The 21,336-nt window shown below is 44.6% G+C and overlaps 1 protein-coding gene across 4 annotated transcripts in view; it reads right to left on the bottom strand.

The window, feature by feature from the left end:
• Positions 1-21,336, bottom strand: part of MAP4K4 (mitogen-activated protein kinase kinase kinase kinase 4) — a 274,266-nt gene that overhangs the window by 56,671 nt on the left and 196,259 nt on the right. For all 4 annotated transcript variants that reach the window (XM_032793935.2, XM_032793938.2, XM_032793939.2 and 1 more), the window contains exons 10-13: positions 13,321-13,496; positions 12,907-12,979; positions 11,699-11,909; positions 953-1,114 (exon numbers count right to left, since the gene is read on the bottom strand). In XM_032793935.2, the coding sequence (XP_032649826.1) occupies positions 953-1,114; positions 11,699-11,909; positions 12,907-12,979; positions 13,321-13,496 (622 nt within the window). The remainder of the gene's footprint in view (positions 1-952; positions 1,115-11,698; positions 11,910-12,906; positions 12,980-13,320; positions 13,497-21,336) is intronic.

Here is a 21,336-nt window from a genome sequence, read left to right as displayed (position 1 = left end):
CCAATTACGCTTCATTCATTCATCCCAGGAGACTCAAACTTTTATTTTGTGCACCGTCACTCCAAAATGTCTTAAAACAAAAACAAAAAGTCCATTGCATTCAGAAGGGCAACAGTCCATAATATAAGGTACCACACCTTTAAGCAGATGTTAGATATTTCTGGCCAAATCCTGCTCCCACTGAAATCACTGGGAATTTTGGTATTGACATCTGTGAAAGCAGGACTGGGCCCTTCATTTGGAATGAGTATTTGAAGAGCACACAAAGTAATTATCTTGATTAAAGTTTATAATGGGTTTTAAGTGTGCAGGTTTCATGCATAAGTTCCACAGCTCAATGACACACAGTTTGAAAGACCTCACTTGTACTTTAAACATTAAGAGCACCTTTACAGTACATAAGATATTCTAAATGTTGTCTGAATTGGCATACACGACTGTGGATTCCCCCCTCCACACACACAGAGAAAAGAAAAATACAGTACAACTCAAATTAATATAGTGTTACAGGCTCATTTTTCAACTCAGCATATTCAGAGTTATAACTAAGCCCTTGACTTAACTCATCCAACATGCCAAAGCATTACAAATAATATGTCTATCTTCCTCTGAGGTCTTCTGGACCTGGCTGATCCTGTGAGAGCTACTGTTCAACAAGGAGAATCGAGAACCCATTTTCAGTATTTGCAGATTCCATCTTCAGAGGATTTTAGACAAATGCTGGGTGTAAATTCAGCTTAGAGCCTTCTGTGGGCGACATTTAAGACTTCACTTTGCAAGCAACATGAAGGTCACTTTATTTCCCCATAGAGCTTTATGTTCTACTTTTCTGTGTTTTTTGTCAAGGACGACAGAGAGGTCGGCTGGACTCCTCGGTGTTAGTTCTTTTATATTTAACTAATTTTTTAAAAAATAGAACAAAAAACCTAATGTACTTGTATCATGGACTCACCTGCTCTCTCTCCACTCTCCTCTTCTCTTCCTCTGCTCTCCTCCTCTCTTCCTCTTCCTTACGCCTCCTCTCCATTTCTTCTAGCCGTCTTTTCTCCTCCTGTTCTCTTCGCCTCTGCTCACGCTCTTGTTGCCTTCGAGCTTCCCGTTCTCTTCTTTGTTGCTACAGTAGGAGAAAAAAATAAAATGTTACTTTTTCGGTTACCAAAGAGAGAGAGAAAGTTGAGGTTGATTTCTACTGGAAGGCTGGTAAGTAAAGTTTGTAGGCCCCAGCAACTAACAAAAGAGTGTTCTTTAATGTGCAGTAAACTATTCCATACATAAAAGGGAAATATCCTGACATTGTCAGTTATACTCTTGAGCTTCTTCACAAGGCTGCATATACTGTTTTCCCAAACACTAAGGGGTTCACTGCTGCTGTTGCCCCAAGACCAGATGCAAAGTTCAAACTTAAGCATCTAAGAAAGAACACAGTGAGGTTGCAACATGCAATCAGTCACCTTCTGAATTATCCAAATTTTGCCAAAAAAAAAAAAAAAAAAAAAAAAAAAGAAATGAAATAATCCCTTTCTGGATCACTTGCAGCAAAAACAACAATCCATGAATATTTGATAAGCTTTTTAGTCAACATGATATGTGTTATGCTAAGAATTTAACCGCTGGTGCAACAACCCAACTGATGAAAAGGCACCATACATTAATTCACTGGCAAAAAAACTTGTTAATTAAGGACTGAGGCTGCCCAGAAGTGCCTCACCTTTCCACAACATAAAATGCACTGTAGCAGGGTGGTTACCAGCTTCTGCCCTAAGAATTTTAAAAAGCAGCCCTGGAAAGGGCTGCAGCTCTAAAAGCTGGGCTGATTGGGGAAGCAGCCGCAGCCGGACCATGCCCCAATTAGGCCACAGCTGGCCTATATAAAAAGGCTGTGAGCCAGGAGCCCAAACAGTCTCCCTCTGCCTGTAGACGGAGAAGGGCCTGGCTGCAGGGAGCTAGAGACAGGGTACCTGAGTGCAGCAGGGCTGGGCAAAGGCAGAGGAGCTGGGGAGCTCCAGCCTGGAAAGCCCCAGGCTGTGGCCTAGCATAGGCTAATAGATACTGGGGGTTGCAGAGGGCAGCCCAGGGGTAGGCAAAGGCAGCAGGTCCAAATCCAACCTTGCCAGTGATGAGTAGGCTGATACTGCAGTCTGCCCCAGGGTATGGGGGCTAGACAATGACTGGCAGTAGCTATATACTGAGGCGAGGTGAGGTGAGGATAGTGGATGAGGGCTTCCCAGGGAGGGGAGACCCCGAGAGAAAGGGGTTACTGCCAGGGGGCACCCCCCAGCTAACAGGGCACTGGAATCCAGAGAGGGACACGGGGGCCAAGCGATAGTGGATCACCAGCCTGCAGAGGGTGCTCTGGGCTGGAAATGGAGCTAATTCCCTGAGAGACCAGCAGGAGGCACCACAGGGGTGAGTCTGCAGGCTTACAGCACCTATTTTTAAACCTCTGAAAATCAAGAAACACGAGTTCACATCTTTATGGTTGCATAGATAAGCTTCCAAACATGAATCAAATGTAAGCTGCTGCAGTGATGTCTGCTTGACTCTGCAGACAGCCCTGAACAATAGCTCTGAGAGGTGTGAACTGAAAGATTCATGTCCATACAGCACAAATTGTAAGCAAGATTGATATTTATGCTTCAGTCTAACTGCTGATAATTGTAGCAGAACCGTCCAGCTAATGTGCCTACCTCAAAATCTCAAACTGCCTCCCACACGTCCTCAAGTGCCAAGAGACCCAGCTGTCTCCTGCTTAGCTGCCAAAATCTCCCCTGACAATTTCTACAACATGCTTACGTGCTTCTAATACAGAACTCTACAACTTGTTGAGAATAAAATTTAGAAGGCCTGTAACAGGAGATAACTATAATGATTATTCTTTTTCACATTTAATTCAATAAAAATTCAAAATTTTGGTTTATCTGAAGCTGCCACAGAATCAGTAGTCTGCTGAGCAAGAGCGCCACAGTGAGCAGGGGCCCTGCCAGAGAACTGAGTCAAACCTGTGATGGAGTTCGCATGGCCATGGCTATAGGTGCTCTCTCTGCAACTGTGCACACTGAAGCACTAAAGGCCATGCCTCACTCCCTTCCTGCACCTGCTGCTTGCTTTACTAAGTACACACACAACTTGACTGCTCATTGTACAGTAAGTAAATATGCAATTGCTTTTTTCTTCCCACTGGGATCAACATACTTTGCCACGGGTGTAGAGGAGAATGGTTGAGAGGAAGGTGACTAACGCAGTTTAAGGCTCAGAAATACATAGCTAATGCTCTACACTTCCAGTGCTTCTTGACTAGTAGCGCTTTTGGAAGCTATGCAGTTTTCTTAGACATATTTGTTCACATATAACCACACCACATCTATTGGCAACATTCCTGCTTTTCTTTAGAGTCACCTGGGATTCACAACCACCTTCCTTCTCTCTCAATTTCATTAGACATAATTATGCTCTTTCCTCCGGTATGTATTCTAGATGTCTTTACACACACAACCTTTGCATTTTGCCCTCTAAGTAGGCACCTAGATTTCTGTGATTTAAACAACTTATCTTCAATGAGTAAAGATACAAAAATAGTAAAGCCAGTTCAGGAAAACAGTGGAGTCCTTGGGTTGTACTACTTGTTTTTAAAGCACATTAAAAAGAGTTAAGTGGGCTCTTTTGTTTCAGAATCTACAAATCTCTTGTGAAACAAATTCTGTATTTAAGTGAAAACATTCAGGTGCTTCTTGGCTAATCAAGTCTCATGGGCTCTAAGTTATAAAGCAGAACAACTTGGTTGTCCAGAGAATGCAAGAGGCAACAAACTGTGCTTAGTTAAGAGGCATGTTTATTAGCTCTAACTCTTCTTATACACGAATGCTCTAACACTTCTTAAACATAATTTTTTTCTAAGAAATTAATTCTAGGCTTAAGAAAATTTCTTGACTCCCAAAAAGCAAAGGCAAAAATACTTTCCGGACACAAATAGTCATCATAGATCAGGGGTAGGCAACCTTTCAGAAGTGCTGTGCCAAGTCTTCATTTATTCACTTTAATGTAAGGTTTTGCATGCCAGTAATACATTTTAACATTTTTTAGAAGGTTTCTGTCTATAAGTCTATAATCTATAACTAAACTATTATTGTATGTAAAGTAAATAAGGTTTTGAAAATGTTTAAGAAACTTCATTTAAAATTAAATTAAAATGCAGAGCCCACCTGGACTGGTGGCCAGGACCCAGACAGTGTGAGTGCCACTGAAAATCAGCTTATGTGCCGCCTTCGGCACGCGTGCCATAGGTTGCCTACCCCTGTCATAGATCAACTTTTCTTTCTATTTATTGCTGCTGGGCCAGAAATAAACAAACTATGCTGGTTTGTTGCAGTATCTATAGCCCTGTCAGGTCATGATAACAGATCTTAAAATTATATTATTCAGATTGCTTTCTCACTATCCTCCTTTCTCATTTCAACTCAAGCTGTTCTCAAAATACTGACAGCTAAAAATCAAGTCAGAGATAGAGACCTATACTTGCTCTACCTAAAAGAAATACTTTATACCATCTATCAAATTATATAAATCCTTCATATGCAATTCAATGGCTCATGAGACACTCAGCTACTTAGTTAGTGTCACTAATAAGCTTGGAGAAAGAAAGCTAGATAATGAGAATAATGCAGTTCTAAGGTCCATCTTCATGACATACCAGAGCTAGAAATGGAATTGGTATACCATTGGGAAGACGAGAATCCCAGCATGTGTTTCTCATCTTCATGGTTCACAAGATATTCCACCTTCAATCTGACACCAGTTTCTGTCTAACAGTATTTACTGACATGATACAGGACATATTGCAAATCTTGGACCAGTTCTTTCATTCCTTGGAAGATGGACACAGTATGGGTCATTTTAATGAGATGAATCTATCATTTTTTGAAGCTATTGAGAGGTTTTCAGCAGTGACTATAAATGGAAACACCTGATAAGATAGTAACAAACAAAAAAAAACAATAAAGGAGTTCAAAATTGACTGGAAGAGTGTAGCACCAATTCACCAATGTCAGATAATGATATGTTTTGTACAAAGTATTCCTTGCGAGGTAGCATTTTAAAAGTCTTGATCGGTTGAACATTAATGTCCTCTTGGATTGTATGTGCTATCATTGTACGTGAAGTTATGGAAGTTTTCCTATGTGTGTGTTACTGAAATATGTTGTAAGGTTGGCCCATAGCCAACCTTTCAGGTACAACGGTGGAGTAGCCAGATTCACTGATGGCCCATTGAAGGGAATCCACTCTCCCAATGAGTAGATCTCAATCTCAGAAACAACACATATACAATGGAAACTGCTTGACCCATATCATAGCTAAAGTTCTTTCCAGCAAGCTGGAAAAAAACAATAAAAGCACGGGAAGTGACATCATGACCTGGCCTCACTCCCCCCACAACTCAACACCTGATAAACAGGTTTGGAGGACAAAGACTTTGAACCAAGGAGAGTGGTCCTTGGCTGGAAGACAGTTCCAGCTTGTGTATTAAAACTCTGCGAACTGTTTGTACCATCTGTCAGGGTGAGTCACTGCTTGATTCAAATCCTGTTTAGTTTATAGAACTCAGATTGTGAATTTACTTTTATTTCTTAGGTTACCAAGTTTGATCTCTACGCTCACTACTTATAATCACTTAAAAGCGATCTTTCTATAGTTAATAAATCTGTTTTATATTTTACCTAAAACAGTGTGCTTTGGTTGAAGTGCTTGTGAAATCTCAGCTCACTTTACAAAGGCTAGTGTGTGCCCTTTCCACATCGAGGGAGGGGCAGACTTGGTAATGAACTTAAACTGGTCAAGCTTCTGACGAGGGCAAGATGGCACAGTTCTGGGTTGCAAGGCTGGGGAGCTTGGGGGGAACTGACTGGAGCCTCTCTCTTGTTGGTTGGCAAAGCATTTATGTAACTCAAATGGATGTGCCCCTGCCTGTGTAGGTCTGTTTAAGTGCAGTACCTGTCAGAGGTTTGTAGCGTGGCAACAGCATCACGGGGTGGGAGGGATACCCCAAAGTTGGTGGGACAGAGGGTTCAGTGGTCCCACAGTCCAGGTTGCACCCCGGAGGTCCCATCACAAGGAACATGCCAGTTTCCCATAACATGATGTAAATAAAAGAATAAAATTCTATTTTAAAAAAAAAAATCTTGAGTTTCAACATCCACAGTGCATGTTTACCACCTACTAGAAAATAAAGAAATACAAACACTGCCACCAGTGTGCACTTAAAGCAAATCTCTGAAGCACAGTCATTCTGTTGTCCATGTGCCAAAGCACACAAAGGGATGGAGTTTCTCTACACCAGTTCTACTTTCCTATTAGCACCACTTTAGCTGACTTGCTAAATGAATGGAAGTCTAGGCACCTTGCACTGCTTACCAAAAACACCACCTTCCGAAGGTCCACCAAGTATCTAGAGCCCACCTTATAAGACTTCCCCTTCTTTGAATATGGCCTGTGAAAACCAAGCCACAGAAGCAGCAAACAGTAAATACACAGAATTATTTTCAACCAGTGACGAGAGAAGAGATGTATTGTGATAAAAATAGAATCAGCTATGAGAGAGGTTTTCGACATGAGTAATGATCCTACTAGCAAGCTATAGATTTCCTTACTTTTAAAGCAAGATGATCCACCTGACTTCCCACTGTGCACTTGTGCTTTTTAACCTAAGATCACCTTACTGACTAGTTTTAAAAAACTTTTTGAGGAGTGAATACTGAAGTTCACAATAGCTTGCCCTAGGAAGGTTCACTCATGATAGATTTTTTTGGTCTAAGATGTAAACTGTAAGTGCCGCTTATGTAATTTCCTTTTTGATTTTAAAAATAAGTGCATTAGTTACTATACCTCTAATTATACACAAAAAAAAAATACACAAAATTTGGTATATAGCCTGGTTCCTATACATACTGAGCTAGCTAGGTGGCATAGGATGTTGCACTGTGGCTACAAGACAGTCTTTCAGATCTTCTTTAGCTGGATGAGAGATATGGTAGTCTAGTACCAACCTCAAGTGATGCTGAATGTCAGATTAGCAGATTATTTTCAGACAGCTAGCCACTAAAGAAAAGGCAAGCTACAGAGTGGTGAAAGAAAATTTCTAAGAGGTGCAGATAGAGCAATGAGAAAACTGCTAAGATCCTGACAACTATCCTCCTAATGTCACCTATAATGCATTCTAACTCAGGTCTCATAATGGTTCATGATTTTATAGGTCTGAGCTCACAGACTATGCTGTGTATCGTGATTTACCAGAAGGGGGCAATGCAGCTACACATGCAAACTGCTAGTTTGCATATAAAAACAAATACAGTACCCTAGCTCACACAAAAAAACACGAATGATGAATGCATGGATTAGAATATAAAACCACCTCTATATAGCTGTTTTATAGCCACATAAAGGTAGATATATACATGCATTAATGTTGGTGACCGAATACTTGAAGGGGGGGGGGGGGGGGCAAGGACGATAAAATAATCATATTAGACATGAGTCCAGAGTGTAACCATCCCAAAATGTGGGCAATTCAAATGAAGTGGAGCCTGGATGGAAACCATTCCTCTTTTAGTGTTGTAAAACAAAGCCCTGGCAAAATCATCCCCTTCACCTCAGGTGTGCCCAGCTTAAATGGAACCTATTTTATCAGAACCCTCTGAACTGTGGAGGTTATTTTTATTATTTGTATTATTGAAGCACTTAGGAGATCTAGTTAGGGAGGCTCAGGCACAATAGGACTTGCATCGCAACTAGTTCTCATTTTGCAAAATCAAAACTAGACTCAGTTTTGCCAAGCACTAATTCTGATGGTACTTCATTCCCTTTAAGCCCAGGATTGTCTTTTTCCATTTTGTTGAAGACAAAATCTCATATGTAGGCACATTTAAAGGCTAGGACAGCTCAGATTTCTTTTTTTAAACACCTAAGTCTTAAGTGTCATACAAATGATAGTTATATAAAAGCATACGTCTAACCAAAAACTTGCAAAGCTTCAGATAATCTTCTGCACTTCAGTAATGTATAATTTCCTGCTTCTAAGTAATGCAGAAATTATAAGGTCTCTGAAACAATTGTTTTCAGTAGTCACTTATATGCCTTTTAAAAGCAATCTTCTTTCTAATACCGCTAAGAATAATGCACTTTTGGCATGAGTCCTAAACACTGTTCTTGTGGCAGTCTCAGTCAAAACTGTCTAGGATCTGTGCCAGAATTGTAAGAACAGGCGCTCAATTTTAATTTAAGAAAGGGGGGGGGGGGAAGGCATGTTGGCAACATGTCCAGGGAGACTACCTATGGTCTAAAAAGATCCTCTAATTCTCACAAGTGAATGTCAAACACAAATGCAAAAAAATTGCAACTTCCATCACTCCAACCAAAAGCAGCACCAGAAACCCAAACTGAAAAAGCTGCGGATTTGAAAGCAACACTATTCTTAACTCATGTTATTAAGCTCTTCTTTCTTCATAACATAGAGTAAGTTAAGAAAAAAAGTTCATCCTTTTGGTTTCTTGGCTCTCATCACTCTGTGCCACAATAATAATGTTATCTAAGAATGTTTCTTCTCCTCATCCTCTTTAAGAAAGTTTGTTCCGGCTAAAGTTTTCCTAAGAATCTCTCAGATGGATGGATGCTTCTCCAAGAATAGAAGAGCCAAACAAAAAAAAGTTCAAAAGAACTACATATGCTTGTAAGCATTTTGGTAGGGGCCATTTTCTTTTTAAAACTAATTTCCTATTGATGACAATGCTTTTTTTCCCTAAAAAACGCTTGTATGGCAATTTCACCATAAAAAGTGAGGTAGTATGGCAGCAGTTATAGATTTGGCAGATGCAGAGGTTTTTCTCCTCCATCTCTTCATGGTCTGTTGTGGAACTCTATTCACAAACGCATCAATCCACAATATGCAGCGTCACTATGTTGCTAACATTGTAATGGATCAGTTTGAAGTCTTTTTTGCAGTAGCAAATTATTCAAAATTGCTCTGATTTTTTAAAAAAGGGTGAAAGAATATATTTAAGCAAAAGAAAACATGATTTTATAAACTAAAAGAAAAGCTATCCAACATGCCTATGCTGGAAGAAACTCAAGAGTCAAGTGAAGGATAGGCTATCTAAAGACAGAAAACTAATCATATCTCCACACAGATCCATCCTTGAAGGAGGTAGGTTTATACATATCAAATATTGTGGGTGTTTGTTTTTTTTTAAATACATAAGAACATTCATTTACAGGGCCTTTTTGAAGAAAGTGGGATTGACCTAAATGCAACTTCCACATGATTTAGCATTTTCACCCTCTAACACCTAAATATTCCCTTCAACTAAACTTTTAAGACTCTTTCTAGCAAACAGACACATTGTTCTGTTTCTGTTATTTGCAGCATTTTTCCTTTCATATTGAGAGCAATTTCAGATTAAAAAGGTCATATTGATCATGGCAGATTAAATGGCTTACTCCACTTAGTTATTAAAAAAAAAAAAATGCCTGGAACTAGAGTTTTCAGATGTTTAAAAGAAAAAAAAAAAAAGCTTCACGTTTGTATTAAGTGGAATTTCAGATTAACATCATCACGCAGGGGACTAGCAAATCATTAGATTAGGATCACCTCAACGTTTTAATTCAAATCCTGACTCAAGTAAAAACTAAGCATCTCATTTTAGCTTTCCCCAGTCTCCTTTATGACCAAATAATAAAACTGCTGCACAACTGACAGTCTCTTTAAGACAGGCCAAGACCTGGAATTACAATGATATTTATCTTGGCTGTTTGAGGATGGTAGGGGGAGACAGAAGAGAAAAGAAGCCCCTTCCTGCTGCATGTGTGTGGCTGGGTCCTTGCTATCAGTTCCTCCTTATAAAAGCAGTAAATTCACTTACACATTTGAAGGGGGTTGGGAAAAACATCTTAAGGTAACCTGCAAAGCTTTTTTAAATTTTATGTTACATTATTTATCGGGTTAATACATAATGCAAATCTTAAAGTTATGAATCGTAAATGTATGTGTAAACTTGATGTACTATGTGGAGCTAATCTGGTCCTCTTTGCATTGTTAAACATTATCAGTGCTTGGAAAACTAAATAGCTTTGATGAAGAACTACATGCCAAATGAACAGCTGTAACAGCAAGTCAAACAAGGATCATTTGAGGACAATTGGAATTTGACCATATGATTGGTTTCACTTTATCTCCCAGACTCAGTTTTGGTCTGCAAAATTTTTTAGAAAACTTTCCATCTGTCAAGTCCTAAAGAACCTTTTATTTACTTACTAGCTGTTGTCCTAGTAAGTAACATTTAAATAAAGAAAGAATGTTTAGAAACAAAATAATTATGATAGACTCACAAGGGACAAGGTGATGTACAAAAAACTTTTGAGAAAGAAATTCCAAACAAACTATGTAAGCAAACAGTCAGTATATCCCAAAGAGTAAATATTCAAAAATTTACCTGGGGTTTTGTTAAAAAATTCAGATAGATATAGATACAAAGATGTATGAAAATGGCATGTCTCCTACAGGACAAATGGGGAAAAATCCAGTATACTATGTATGATTTGCTACCTATGACATTTCTAAAATGAATAATGGGTATTCTATACCATACACCTTTATGCTACTACACACAGAATTATAGGCCTGGAAGAGACCTCAAGAAGCCCTCAAGTCCAGCCTCCCGCATTGAGGCAGGACCAAGTGAACCTACACCATCGCCAACAGGTATTTGTCCAACCTGTTCTAAAAACCTCCAATGATGGTGATTCTACAACCTCTCTTGGAAACCGACTCCAGAGTTTAACTATTCTTAAAGTTTTTCTAACACCTAACCTAAATCTCCCTTGCTGCAGATTAAGCTCATTACTTCTTGTTTTATCTTCAGTGGACACAGAGAACAATTGATTACAGTCCTCTGCAAAACAGCCCTTAACATACAAGACTGTTAAAAAGGTGCTGTCCCTCTCAAGACTAAACATGCTCAATTTTCTTTAATCTTTCTTCATAGGTAGATTTTCAAAATCTTTCATCATTTTTGTTGCTCTCCTCTGGACTTTCTCCACCATTTGTCCAGAACTGGACACACTACTCCAACAGAGGGGCTCACCAGTACCAACTACAGTAGGACAACTACTTCCCGTATCTTACACGAGTCTGCCCTGCATCAAAAAGAGGCTGCCATCCACCATGCGTTAGTGCCAAATGCAGATGTTTAAGAAAGTTCTAAAAGAACTCTGATTCATACCATGGACAGGTAGTTCTAAAAGCCATCTTAGTGGCATGATCTGGTTTAAGAAAGCTGTACACTGATAACTAAACATAAAAGTCTTCCCTTCTGTACAGCTATACCAAAAGTCTCTAGGCCAATGACCTAGTATTTTGAACAGCAATACATATATACATATACAATTATCTCCATTCAAAATACAAGTCAATGCATTTAGGCTTTTGGAATCAATTACCTCCTGGGAGCTGCAGGGTGTTCAATACTTTTGGAAATCAGACCACCATGTCTACACGTGGATGTGTAAGAGCCTTACTTTAGGATCCTGGTTTTGAAAATCTTAGCTAATGGATATATATTATTCTTGCACAATATACAAGGAATATTTCTTAAGCTCTTGGGACAATAAGCGTAACAGGAGCTCTGCCACCTTAGCTCCAGTCTTCTATTTCTACCTCTTCTAGCCGCCTCCTTTGCTCTTTCTGCTGCTCTATGCGTTTCTGTCTCTCTGCCAACAGCTGCCTCTTGTATTCCTCCTGCTCTCGGAGCTGCTGTTCCTGTAGCAGCTGCTGTCTCCGAAGGGCCTCCGAACGTTCCTTGTTTTCCTGCTGCAGTCTCAGGAAATCACGTCGGAGGGTAGATTCTCCAGGCACGTTGACAATCGAACTGCAAAAACAGAAAGTTAAGCTTCCCATGCCACAGAGCCTAAAGAGCCATTAAATACCTTCTCCAAAGTTTATACATTACACACACACACAGTTTAAATTTTAATCTGTTGTCTTTCAAAACAAAGATACTGGATGCATATCAAACAGGTACTCTCTCTGGAAGATGTCAAACCACGTCAGGCAAAGTAAGAGCCAACCCAAACTTTTTCCCAGTCCTTGAACCGAGCCTACATCCTCTCTTTAAACTCTGAGAGAGGTCTGGTTAGAGCCCCAGCTACCTGTGTGCTTTGCCCCAGACACACACACTGTAAGTCTCACACACCCACCACCTCTACAGTAGTGATTCTCAACCTGGGGGATGCATATCCCTGCGGGGGATGCATAGGTCTTCCCAGGGATACATCAACTTATCTAGATATTTGCCTAGTTTTACAACAGGCTACATAAAAAGCACTAGCAAAGTCAGTACAAACTAAAATTTCATACAACTGCTTGTTTATACTGCTCTATATACTCACTCAAATGTAAGTGCAATATTTATATTCCAATTGATTTATTTTGTATTTATGTGGTAAAAAAGAGAAAGTAAGCAATTTTTCAGTAACAGTGTGCTATGGCAACTTTGTATTTTTATGTCTGATTTTGTAAGCAAGTAGTTTAAGTGAGTTGAACCATGGGGGTACACAAGACAAATCAGACTGCTGAAAGGGGTACAGTAGACTGGAAAGGTTGAGAGCCACTGGTCTACAGGGTATCAAGTCTCTCTATGGTGTATCCAAGTTTAGAGTGGACAGGATGGAGACCTCAAAAAAGTTCAGAGGTCTGAGCGAATGTTCAAATCTTTTGAGGTTCATGTCTCATTAATATATGTGATTAATTATATTTAGTAACAGGTGTAAAGGCTTATGAAATAGAAATATACTCCAGATTTGTCAAGGCAGGTTATAAAATTATTTATCTAGATCTTTTAATGGCCTCCCATCAGCAACTATTACCTTGGCTCTCCTTCTTGTTCAGGCACTTCCTCCTCCTCTTCCTCACTTCCGCTATATTCATATTCTGTCTCATCTAGCAAGAAAGCGGAAACAATATTCCATGTGGCTCTTTCAATTTTTTATCTTAAAATACTTAGCTCCTGCTACAGGGCCTCAGCAATCCAGTTCTGACCATCTTAAAAGATCAGATTTATATACAGCATTTTGGAACCATTCAAATGTCATCTCATCCCAGAGACACAAGGAGACCTCCATTTGGATGTGAGCTTCAGTTTAATCCACAAGCTTTGTATACAATGACAACTATATGATCTTAGATTTTTTTGTAAAATCGGAAGTTGGTAGAATATCAAATAATCAGTTTTTAAAAATATATATCAGTAAACACAGGTTTAATTTTAAAAGTCTGCATACCTTTCTCTCCTCTCTTCTTCCTGGTCCTGTCTATGTGGTCCTTAAGCTGGATTCGGACTTGCCTTTCATTTGGCTGATCGCGTATAAAAGGATGTTTTAAAAGCTGCTCGGTGGAGGGTCTCTGCATATAGTTCTTCACTAAACAACCTTCTATAAAACTAAAGAACTTTTTTGACCTGAGGAAAAAAAGAAGTGCAAAGCTAAGACTCAAATAATCCATTTTTCAGTTTTTCCTCATTAGTCCAAAAACTTTAAGTTCTCTCCCTCAAAACAGCATGCTTCTGTCTTGCAGCATAAATGGTATCTTAAGTAGATGTCCTCAAAAAAGAGCCACAAAAATGCTACCAAGACAATTTGGGGACTCTTCCATTATTGCAAGTAATACCAACCTGTTTTTATATGCACTTGGCTTAGTGGGATAGATCTGTAGGAATGAAGAACATTTTTGTTTTTTAACTGAATAAAAGAAGGTTACTCACCTTTATAACTATTGTTCTTCGAGTTGTGCTGCTCATATCCATTCCAATTAGGTGTGCGCGCGCCGTGTGCACGTTCGTCGGAAGATTTTTACCCAAGCAACACTCGGTGGGTTGGCTGGGTCGTCCCCTGGAGTGGCGCCGTTATGGCGCCGGATATATACCCCTGCTGACCCAACGGCCCTTCAGTTCCTTCTTACAGCCCATGATGGTCGTTGGAACTGTGGAGTGCGGCTTTGCCAATCTCCACGTCCCTAGCTACTCGTAGTTCTTTGCTGTTTATTGTGTGTATAGTTCGAGTTCTTGTAGTTAGAGTTAGTATTAGTTGTTGTCTTTATACTTAATATATATAGTTAAGGGGGGTATCGGGGATTAGTCCCTTTCCTTCACCCCGGTACGGGCCCATGCCCAAGGCACCGGGATTCAAACCATGCTCGGCGTGTCAAAAGCCGATGCCAACAGGGGATCCCCACGACTCCTGCCTCAAGTGCCTAGTGGAATCTTGCCTTACCGATAAGTGCCACATCTGCAAGCCAAGGACGAAGAAGGAGCGGGACTTTCGACTGAAACAGCTCCTCATTGAGTCAGCACTTAGTCCTGCAGCGTCAGTACCGAGCGCCCAACAGACTGCTTCTGTAAGGAGCGCCCCTTCGGCCCCGGACCACTCTAGTACCGAGAAGGAGCCCCAGCACCGACTCTTACCGGCACCGACATCTGCTCGGCACCGCTCCCTGTCCCTGAGATCCAGGAAGCAACACAGCGCTTCAGCTGCTTCAGCTCCATAGAAGGAGTGCTCTTCGAAGACGGCTCATCCGGCACCATCATCTGCTGCGGTACCGTCAACTGTACCACCGCTGACTGCGGCTCCACCGAGCGCAGCACTGTCAACTCCGGTCCGTTGAGTCCGGTGCCTGACAGCTCCCCGGCTCATGCTGTGATTGAGCTTGCCCTCCCTTCTACACTAGAGACCTTCTCCACGGCAAGAGAACTCATCGCCACGGAACTCATCGCCATGACGGAGTCGACACGGCCTTAACCCCCGGCACTGCCGGTGCGGGCCATACAATCCATCGGGAAACTGGCCATGGGAAGGCCACCTTCCATTGGTCCAACAGAGAGACATTGTTCAAGATCACAGTCTCACAGACGCACTCGATCACGCCGTTCCTGCTCCCAGCGCCGGTACCGGTCGCACTCATGTCCTGGCACCGCTCTCCATCGTGGTACCGGTCACATTCATGGCACCGTTCGACATCTCGTTCACTGGCCAGATACTCCTGGGACCGATCCAACTCACGGCACCGCGTATCCCACAGTCGCTCCAGACGAAGGGTCTCGAGATCCCAGTCGACCTCCCGGCACCGCTACGGTAGAAGGTCCCGGTCTCGCTCTCGCTCCTGGTGCCGTTATAGCTTCTGGTGCCACTCCCTGGTACCGCCCCAGGATCTAGCATCCAGAACTGTGGCACCCTCCCAGGGTCTATCGGCACCGCCGTGGCCATCGAGACACACATCGGTGTCATCACAGGCTGGTAGCACATCCTATCCTCAGGAGCGTGACTCTGACATCCCCAGCCATATATTCCCAGAGAGCCAGAGCCACAAGCAACGGCCTCATCATTGGTCCTTCTGGACACCATGGGCATACGACCAAGCCCAAGGTGCTCCATCAGTGGCTCCACGGTCGGCCCCGTCAGAACACTGGGTACCAGAGGTGACAGTAAGCCGCCCCCCTCCACGGGCACGGATGAGGCTCCAATACCATCTGCAGACACCCAGGTTCCACCTGATGCAGATGATGCTCCTCAAGTACAGGAGCCCCCACAGGACCCCCTGGTCCTGGGCCTCTCCTCCTCCCCCTCGCCTGACGAGGCGGTGGCAGGAACATCCTCCTCAGGCCCTCCACCAGTTGATCTCAGGGCCCATCAAGACCTTTTGAGACAAGCGGCTCAGAATATGAGTTTACAGGTGGAGGAGGTCCCTGAAATAGAGGACCCTGTCGTGGACATTATGCATTTTTTAAAATAACATTTTCTCAATATTTAATGCCTTATAATTTGTTCAATTGGGACACATAGGACCAAATTAATCCCTGATTTAACTACTAGAGTTTAGCGATGGAATTCAATTCACCTCTGTATAGTGGATACGAGGATGAGGAATACATGTTTGGTAAATGAGAATATTATACTGCTAAAGTAGTAACTACTCCATGGTACTCCTGGGGGAATTCTGCGCTACTGCGCAATGCAGAATTTTGCAGAAATTAACATTGAGTGCAGAAAAGATGGTTACTCACCTTTGTAACTGTTGTTCTTCGAGATGTCTTGCTCATATCCATTCCAATTAGGTGTGCGCGCACCGTGTGCACGTTCGTCGGAAGATTTTTACCCTAGCAACACTCGGTGGGTTGGCTGGGCGCCCCCTGGCGTGGCGCCGCTATGGCACCGAATATATACCCCTGCCGACCCATCCGCTCCTCAGTTCCTTCTTGCCGGCTACTCCGACAGTGGGGAAGGAGGGCGGGTTTTGGAATGGATATGAGCAACACATCTCGAAGAACAACAGTTACAAAGGTGAGTAACAGTCATTTCTTCTTAGAGTGCTTGCTCATATCGATTCCAATTAGGTGAATCCCAAGCCTTACCTAAGAGGTGGGGTCAGAGTGAGATAATGCAGAATGCAAAACCACTGAGCCGAAGGCTGCATCATTTCTGGATTGTTGCACCAGGGCATAATGGGAAACAAAGGTGTGTACTGAAGACCAAGTAGCTGCTCGACATATCTCCTGGATAGGTATTCGAGCTAAGAAGGCATCCGACAAGGTCTGAGCCCTGGCAGAATGTGTGGTAATATGTCCCGGAGAAACATGAGCTAGATCACAGCAAGTACAGATGCACGCCGTTACCCAGGACAAAATCCTCTGAGAAGAGATGCGCAGGCCTTTCATCCGGTCTGCCACTGCAAAGAAGAGTTGGGGCATTTTGCGGAAGGGCTTCGTCTGGTCAATATAAAAGGCAAGCGCCCTACGGACGTCGAGGGAATGTAACTGCTGCTCCCGACGAGATGCATGCAGTTTGGGAAAGAAGACCGGGAGGAATATGTCTTGATTGAGATGGAAGGCCAATACTATTTTGGGGAGGAATGCTGGATGTGGACACAATTGCACCTTGTCTTTGTGGAACACCGTATACGGTGGGTCCACCATCAGAGCCCGAAGCTCAGAGACTCTTCTAGCCAACGTGATGGCTACAAGGAAGGCTGTTTTTCATGACAGATATAGGAGCGAGCAGGTTGCCAATGGCTCAAATGGAGGAAACATAAGCCTCGTCAGGACCAGGTTGAGGTCCCAGGAAGGGGTGGGGCGGCGTACTAGGGGGTATAGACACTCCAAACCCTTGAGGAACCTCGAAACCACAGGATGGGAGAAGACAGAGTGACTACCTTCTCCTGGGTGGAAAGTAGAAATAGTGGCCAAGTGTACTCGCAATGATGAGCTAGTGAGGCCTTGCTGTTTAAGATACCAGAGGTAGTCCAGTATAGTGGGGATGGGAACCTCCGTGGGTGTGGCATTCAGTGTTTGACACCAGCAGGAAAATCGCTTCCATTTGGCCAAGTATGTAGACCGAGTGGAAGGTATTCTGCTACCCAGGAGTACTTCTTGCACTGGGGTAGAGCAGCGTAACTCCGATTGAGTTAACCATGCAGGAACCACGCTGTGAGATGAAGGGATTGCAGGTCTGGGTGGTGAAGCCTGCCATAGTCCTGAGTTATAAGATCTTGATGAAGAGGCAGGGAGATTGGGTTGGCTATCGAGAGGTCCAGCAACGTGGTGTACCAGTGTTGTCGGGGCCATGCGGGGCGACCAGGATCAGGCGAGCCCTGTCCCTGCGGAGCTTTAGGAGAACCTTGTGCACCAGTGGGAAGGGTGGAAAGGCGTAAAGCAGCTGGCTCTTCCATGGGATTAGGAAGGCGTCAGATATTGAGCCTGGGGCGAGACCTTGAAAGGAGCAGAACCTCTGGCATTTCCTGTTCTCACAAGAAGTGAAGAGGTCTATGTGGGGAAAGCCCCACTTCCGGAAGACAGAATGTATAATGTCCGGGTGAATCGACCACTCGTGATACAGAAAAGATCTGCTGAGTTGGTCCACCAGAGAGTGTTCTAAGCCCCCAGAAGAAAGGACGCTACAAGGTCTATTGAGTGGGCTATGCAAAATTCACACAGTTGGATCGCCTTCTGACAAAGCGGGGAGGATCGAGTTCCTCCCTGCTTGTTTATGTAGTGCACGGCCATTGTGTTGTCCGAAAGCACTGAAAAACGACCCTGCAGATGTTGCTGGAACGTCTGGCATGCCAGGCGGACTGCTCTCAGTTCTCGGATGTTTATGTGCAACGCTAGCTCTTGAGATGACCAGAGGCCTTGCAAAGATGGCCTAGGTGAGCCCCCCAGCTGAGAGATGACGCGTCCGTCATTAGGGACACTGAAGGTTGCATCGGATGGAACGGCAGTCCTGCACATACCAGGGAGGGTGTTAGCCACCAGTTGAGGGAGCCTAAAATGCTCTGAGGAATGGTGACCACCATGTCTATGATATCTCTGCCTGGGCAGTAAACTGAGGCGAGCCAGGTTTGAAGGGGACGCAGGCGTAGCTTGCCGTGCTTGGTTACAAAGGTGCATGCGGCCATGTGACCGAAGAGGCTGAGACAGGTGCGAGCCTAGGTCATCGGAAAGCTTTGGAGGCTTTTTATAATTGAAACTAATGCCTGAAACTGGGGAGTGGCAGGCAGGATCTTGCGAGTTTGGATTCTAGAATGGCCCCAATGAACTCTATTCTTTCTGTGGGCACTAGAGTAGATTTCTCTAGATTGATCATCAGGCCCAATCACCTGAATAGATCCGTGACGATGCCCATGTGTCCGCTGACTTGGGCCTTGGAGGTCCTTTGAATAAGCCAGTCGTCTAGGTAAGGAAAGACATGTATTCACCGACGACGGAGGAAGGCGGCCACTACAGCCATACACTTCGTGAGCACGCAAGGGGCTGTAGAGAGGCCAAACGGAAGGACCGCAAATTGAAAATGTTGGCAGTGCACCATAAACTGTAGGTACCGTCTGTGGCGATGTGGAAATATATGTCCTTCATATCGAGAGCAGCGTACTAGTCTCTGGGATCCAGGGTTGGGATGATGGTCCCCAGGGATACCATGCGGAACGTCAACTTTTTCATGAACATGTTGAGTCCTCGCAAGTCCAGGATGGGTCAGAGACCTCCTTTTGCCTTGGAGATTAGGAAATATCGGGAATAAAATCCCTTGCCCCTTAATTTCTCTGGTACCTCCTCTATAGCCCCAATGCAGAGGAGCGTACGAACCTCTTGCCAAAGGAATTGCTCATGAGAGGGGTCCCTGAAGAGGGACGGGGAAGGGGGCAAAATAAATTGGAGGTGGTATCCAAATTCTACCGTGCGTAGGACCCAACAATCCGAGGTTAATTGGGTCCACGCGGGGAGGAAGGAGGAAAGGCGGTTGGAAAACTGAAGGGGATCCTGGGAAAGGACTGGTGCTCTGCTTTCGGCCACACCTTCAAAAGTTCGGTTTAGGGCCCATCGTTGGTTTGGCGGGACCGTTATTGTGGCCCCCTTGGGGTCCAGACTGCGCCTGCGGTTACCGCGACCGTGCCTTCTGCCAAAGTCTTGTCGTGGCCTGGGTGGGGGTGAGGGCGCCGAGGCTGGCTACGGAAGGGCCTTCCTTGGGTCTGTGGGGTATGCATCCCGAGGGAACGCATAATCACCCGATTGTCCTTGAGACTCTGCAGCCTAGGGTCTGTTTTCTGAGAGAAGAGGCCCTGGCCTTCAAATGGCAGGTCTTGGATGGTGTGTTGCAGCTCAGGAAGTAGGCCTGACACTTGCAGCCATGATATCCGTCTCATCGTGATTCCGGAGGCCACGGTTCTGGCTGCCGAATCGGCAGCATCGAGTGAGGCCTGGAGGGAGGTCCGTGCAACTTTCTTTCCTTCCTCCAGAAGGGCCTGGAATTCCTGGTGGGAGTCCTGTGGGACCAGTTCAGTGAACTTGCCCACCGCCTGCCAGGTATTATAATTATATCTGCTAAGCAGGGCCTGTTGGTTCGCCACCCTGAGTTGAAGGCCCCCCATAGAGTAGACTTTATGTTCCAACAGGTCCATACGTCTAGCCTCCCTTGATTTTGGGGCGGGGGCTTGCTGGCCATGGCGCTCCCGTTCATTCACGGATTGGACCACCAGAGAGCATGGAGGAGGATGGGTATATAAGTACTTGTACCCCTTGGAGGGCACCATGTACTTTCGTTCCACCCCTCTGGCCGGGGGAGGAATAGACGCCGGGGATTGCCAGATGGTGTCCGCTTTGGCTTGAATGAAGCGGATGAATGATAAAGCCACACGAGTTGGCACATCCGCCGACAGTATGTCTATCACAGGGTCTTCAACCTCCAGGACTTCCTCTACCTGTAGATTGATATTTAAGGCGACTCGCCTCAGGAAGTCCTGGTGGGCTCGGAGGTCAATAGGGGACGGGCCCGATGAGGATGTCCCGGCTACCACCTCATCTGGGGAAGAGGAAGATGACAGACCCGGGACAAGTGGCTCATGTATGGACTCGTGGTCAGGAGGCATGTCAGGGTCTCTGAGGACCTGAGGGTTTGGTGCCAAAGGAGATTCGTCAGTACCCGCTGGAGGGGGGCGGCTAACAGTGGCCTCCGGTGCACGATGTTCCGACGGGGCGGAGCGTGATTGTACCGTGGGTTCGCCTTGGGCCTGGTGATACGCCCAAGGCGTCCAAAAGGACCACTGTTGAGGACTTGGGTCTGGACCTGGAGCCTCATGTAGAACTCGGCTGTGTACGTCCGAATCCCCGTAGGAGGCACTATCGGCGTGCGATGAGACAGACGCATGTCACGATGGCCATGGCGGAGCGGAGACCGCTTGGGGAGGAGCCCTACGTCCAGCGAACTGTTCTCCGTGCCGCACCGGAGAGTGGTATCGGGTTCCGAACCGGTATTGGGAGTGGGACCGGGACCTGCGACTGGCGCGGTGCTGGGAGGTCGACCAGGATCTTGAAGCTCTATCATGAGATCGGCTGCAGCGTGAACGGTGCCGGGAGCTGGATCGGTGTCTGGAGTATTAGGCCGGCGAGCAGGATCTTGAGTGGTGCCACGAGTACGACCGGTACCAAGAAGGAGATCGGTACCAGGACTGCGAGCGGCGTCGGGATCAGTGACGAGATCAAGAACGCTGGCGGGACCTAGATCTTGAGTGGTGCCTCTCGGCAATGCCAATCGAGGACAGTCTTATCATGGCAGGCTTGCCTGTTGACTGAATAACCCGCACCAGCGGTGCCGGGGGTTGAGGCAGGGTGGGCTCCGTTAATGCAATCAGTTCCCTCGCCGTAGAAAATGTCTTTGGCGTGGTCAGAATGATTAGATCTACCGAGGCATGCACCGGTGAGCTGTAAGGCACCGGACTCGACAGCCCTTGCGAGGCTGGAATCAACAGTGCTGAGATTG

The sequence above is a fragment of the Chelonoidis abingdonii genome, chromosome 1, assembly GCF_003597395.2.
Source record: "Chelonoidis abingdonii isolate Lonesome George chromosome 1, CheloAbing_2.0, whole genome shotgun sequence".
NCBI classification, from domain to species: domain Eukaryota; kingdom Metazoa; phylum Chordata; order Testudines; family Testudinidae; genus Chelonoidis; species Chelonoidis abingdonii.
Note: the sequence above shows the minus strand (reverse complement) of the source record. Positions and strands in the feature narration are given on the sequence as shown.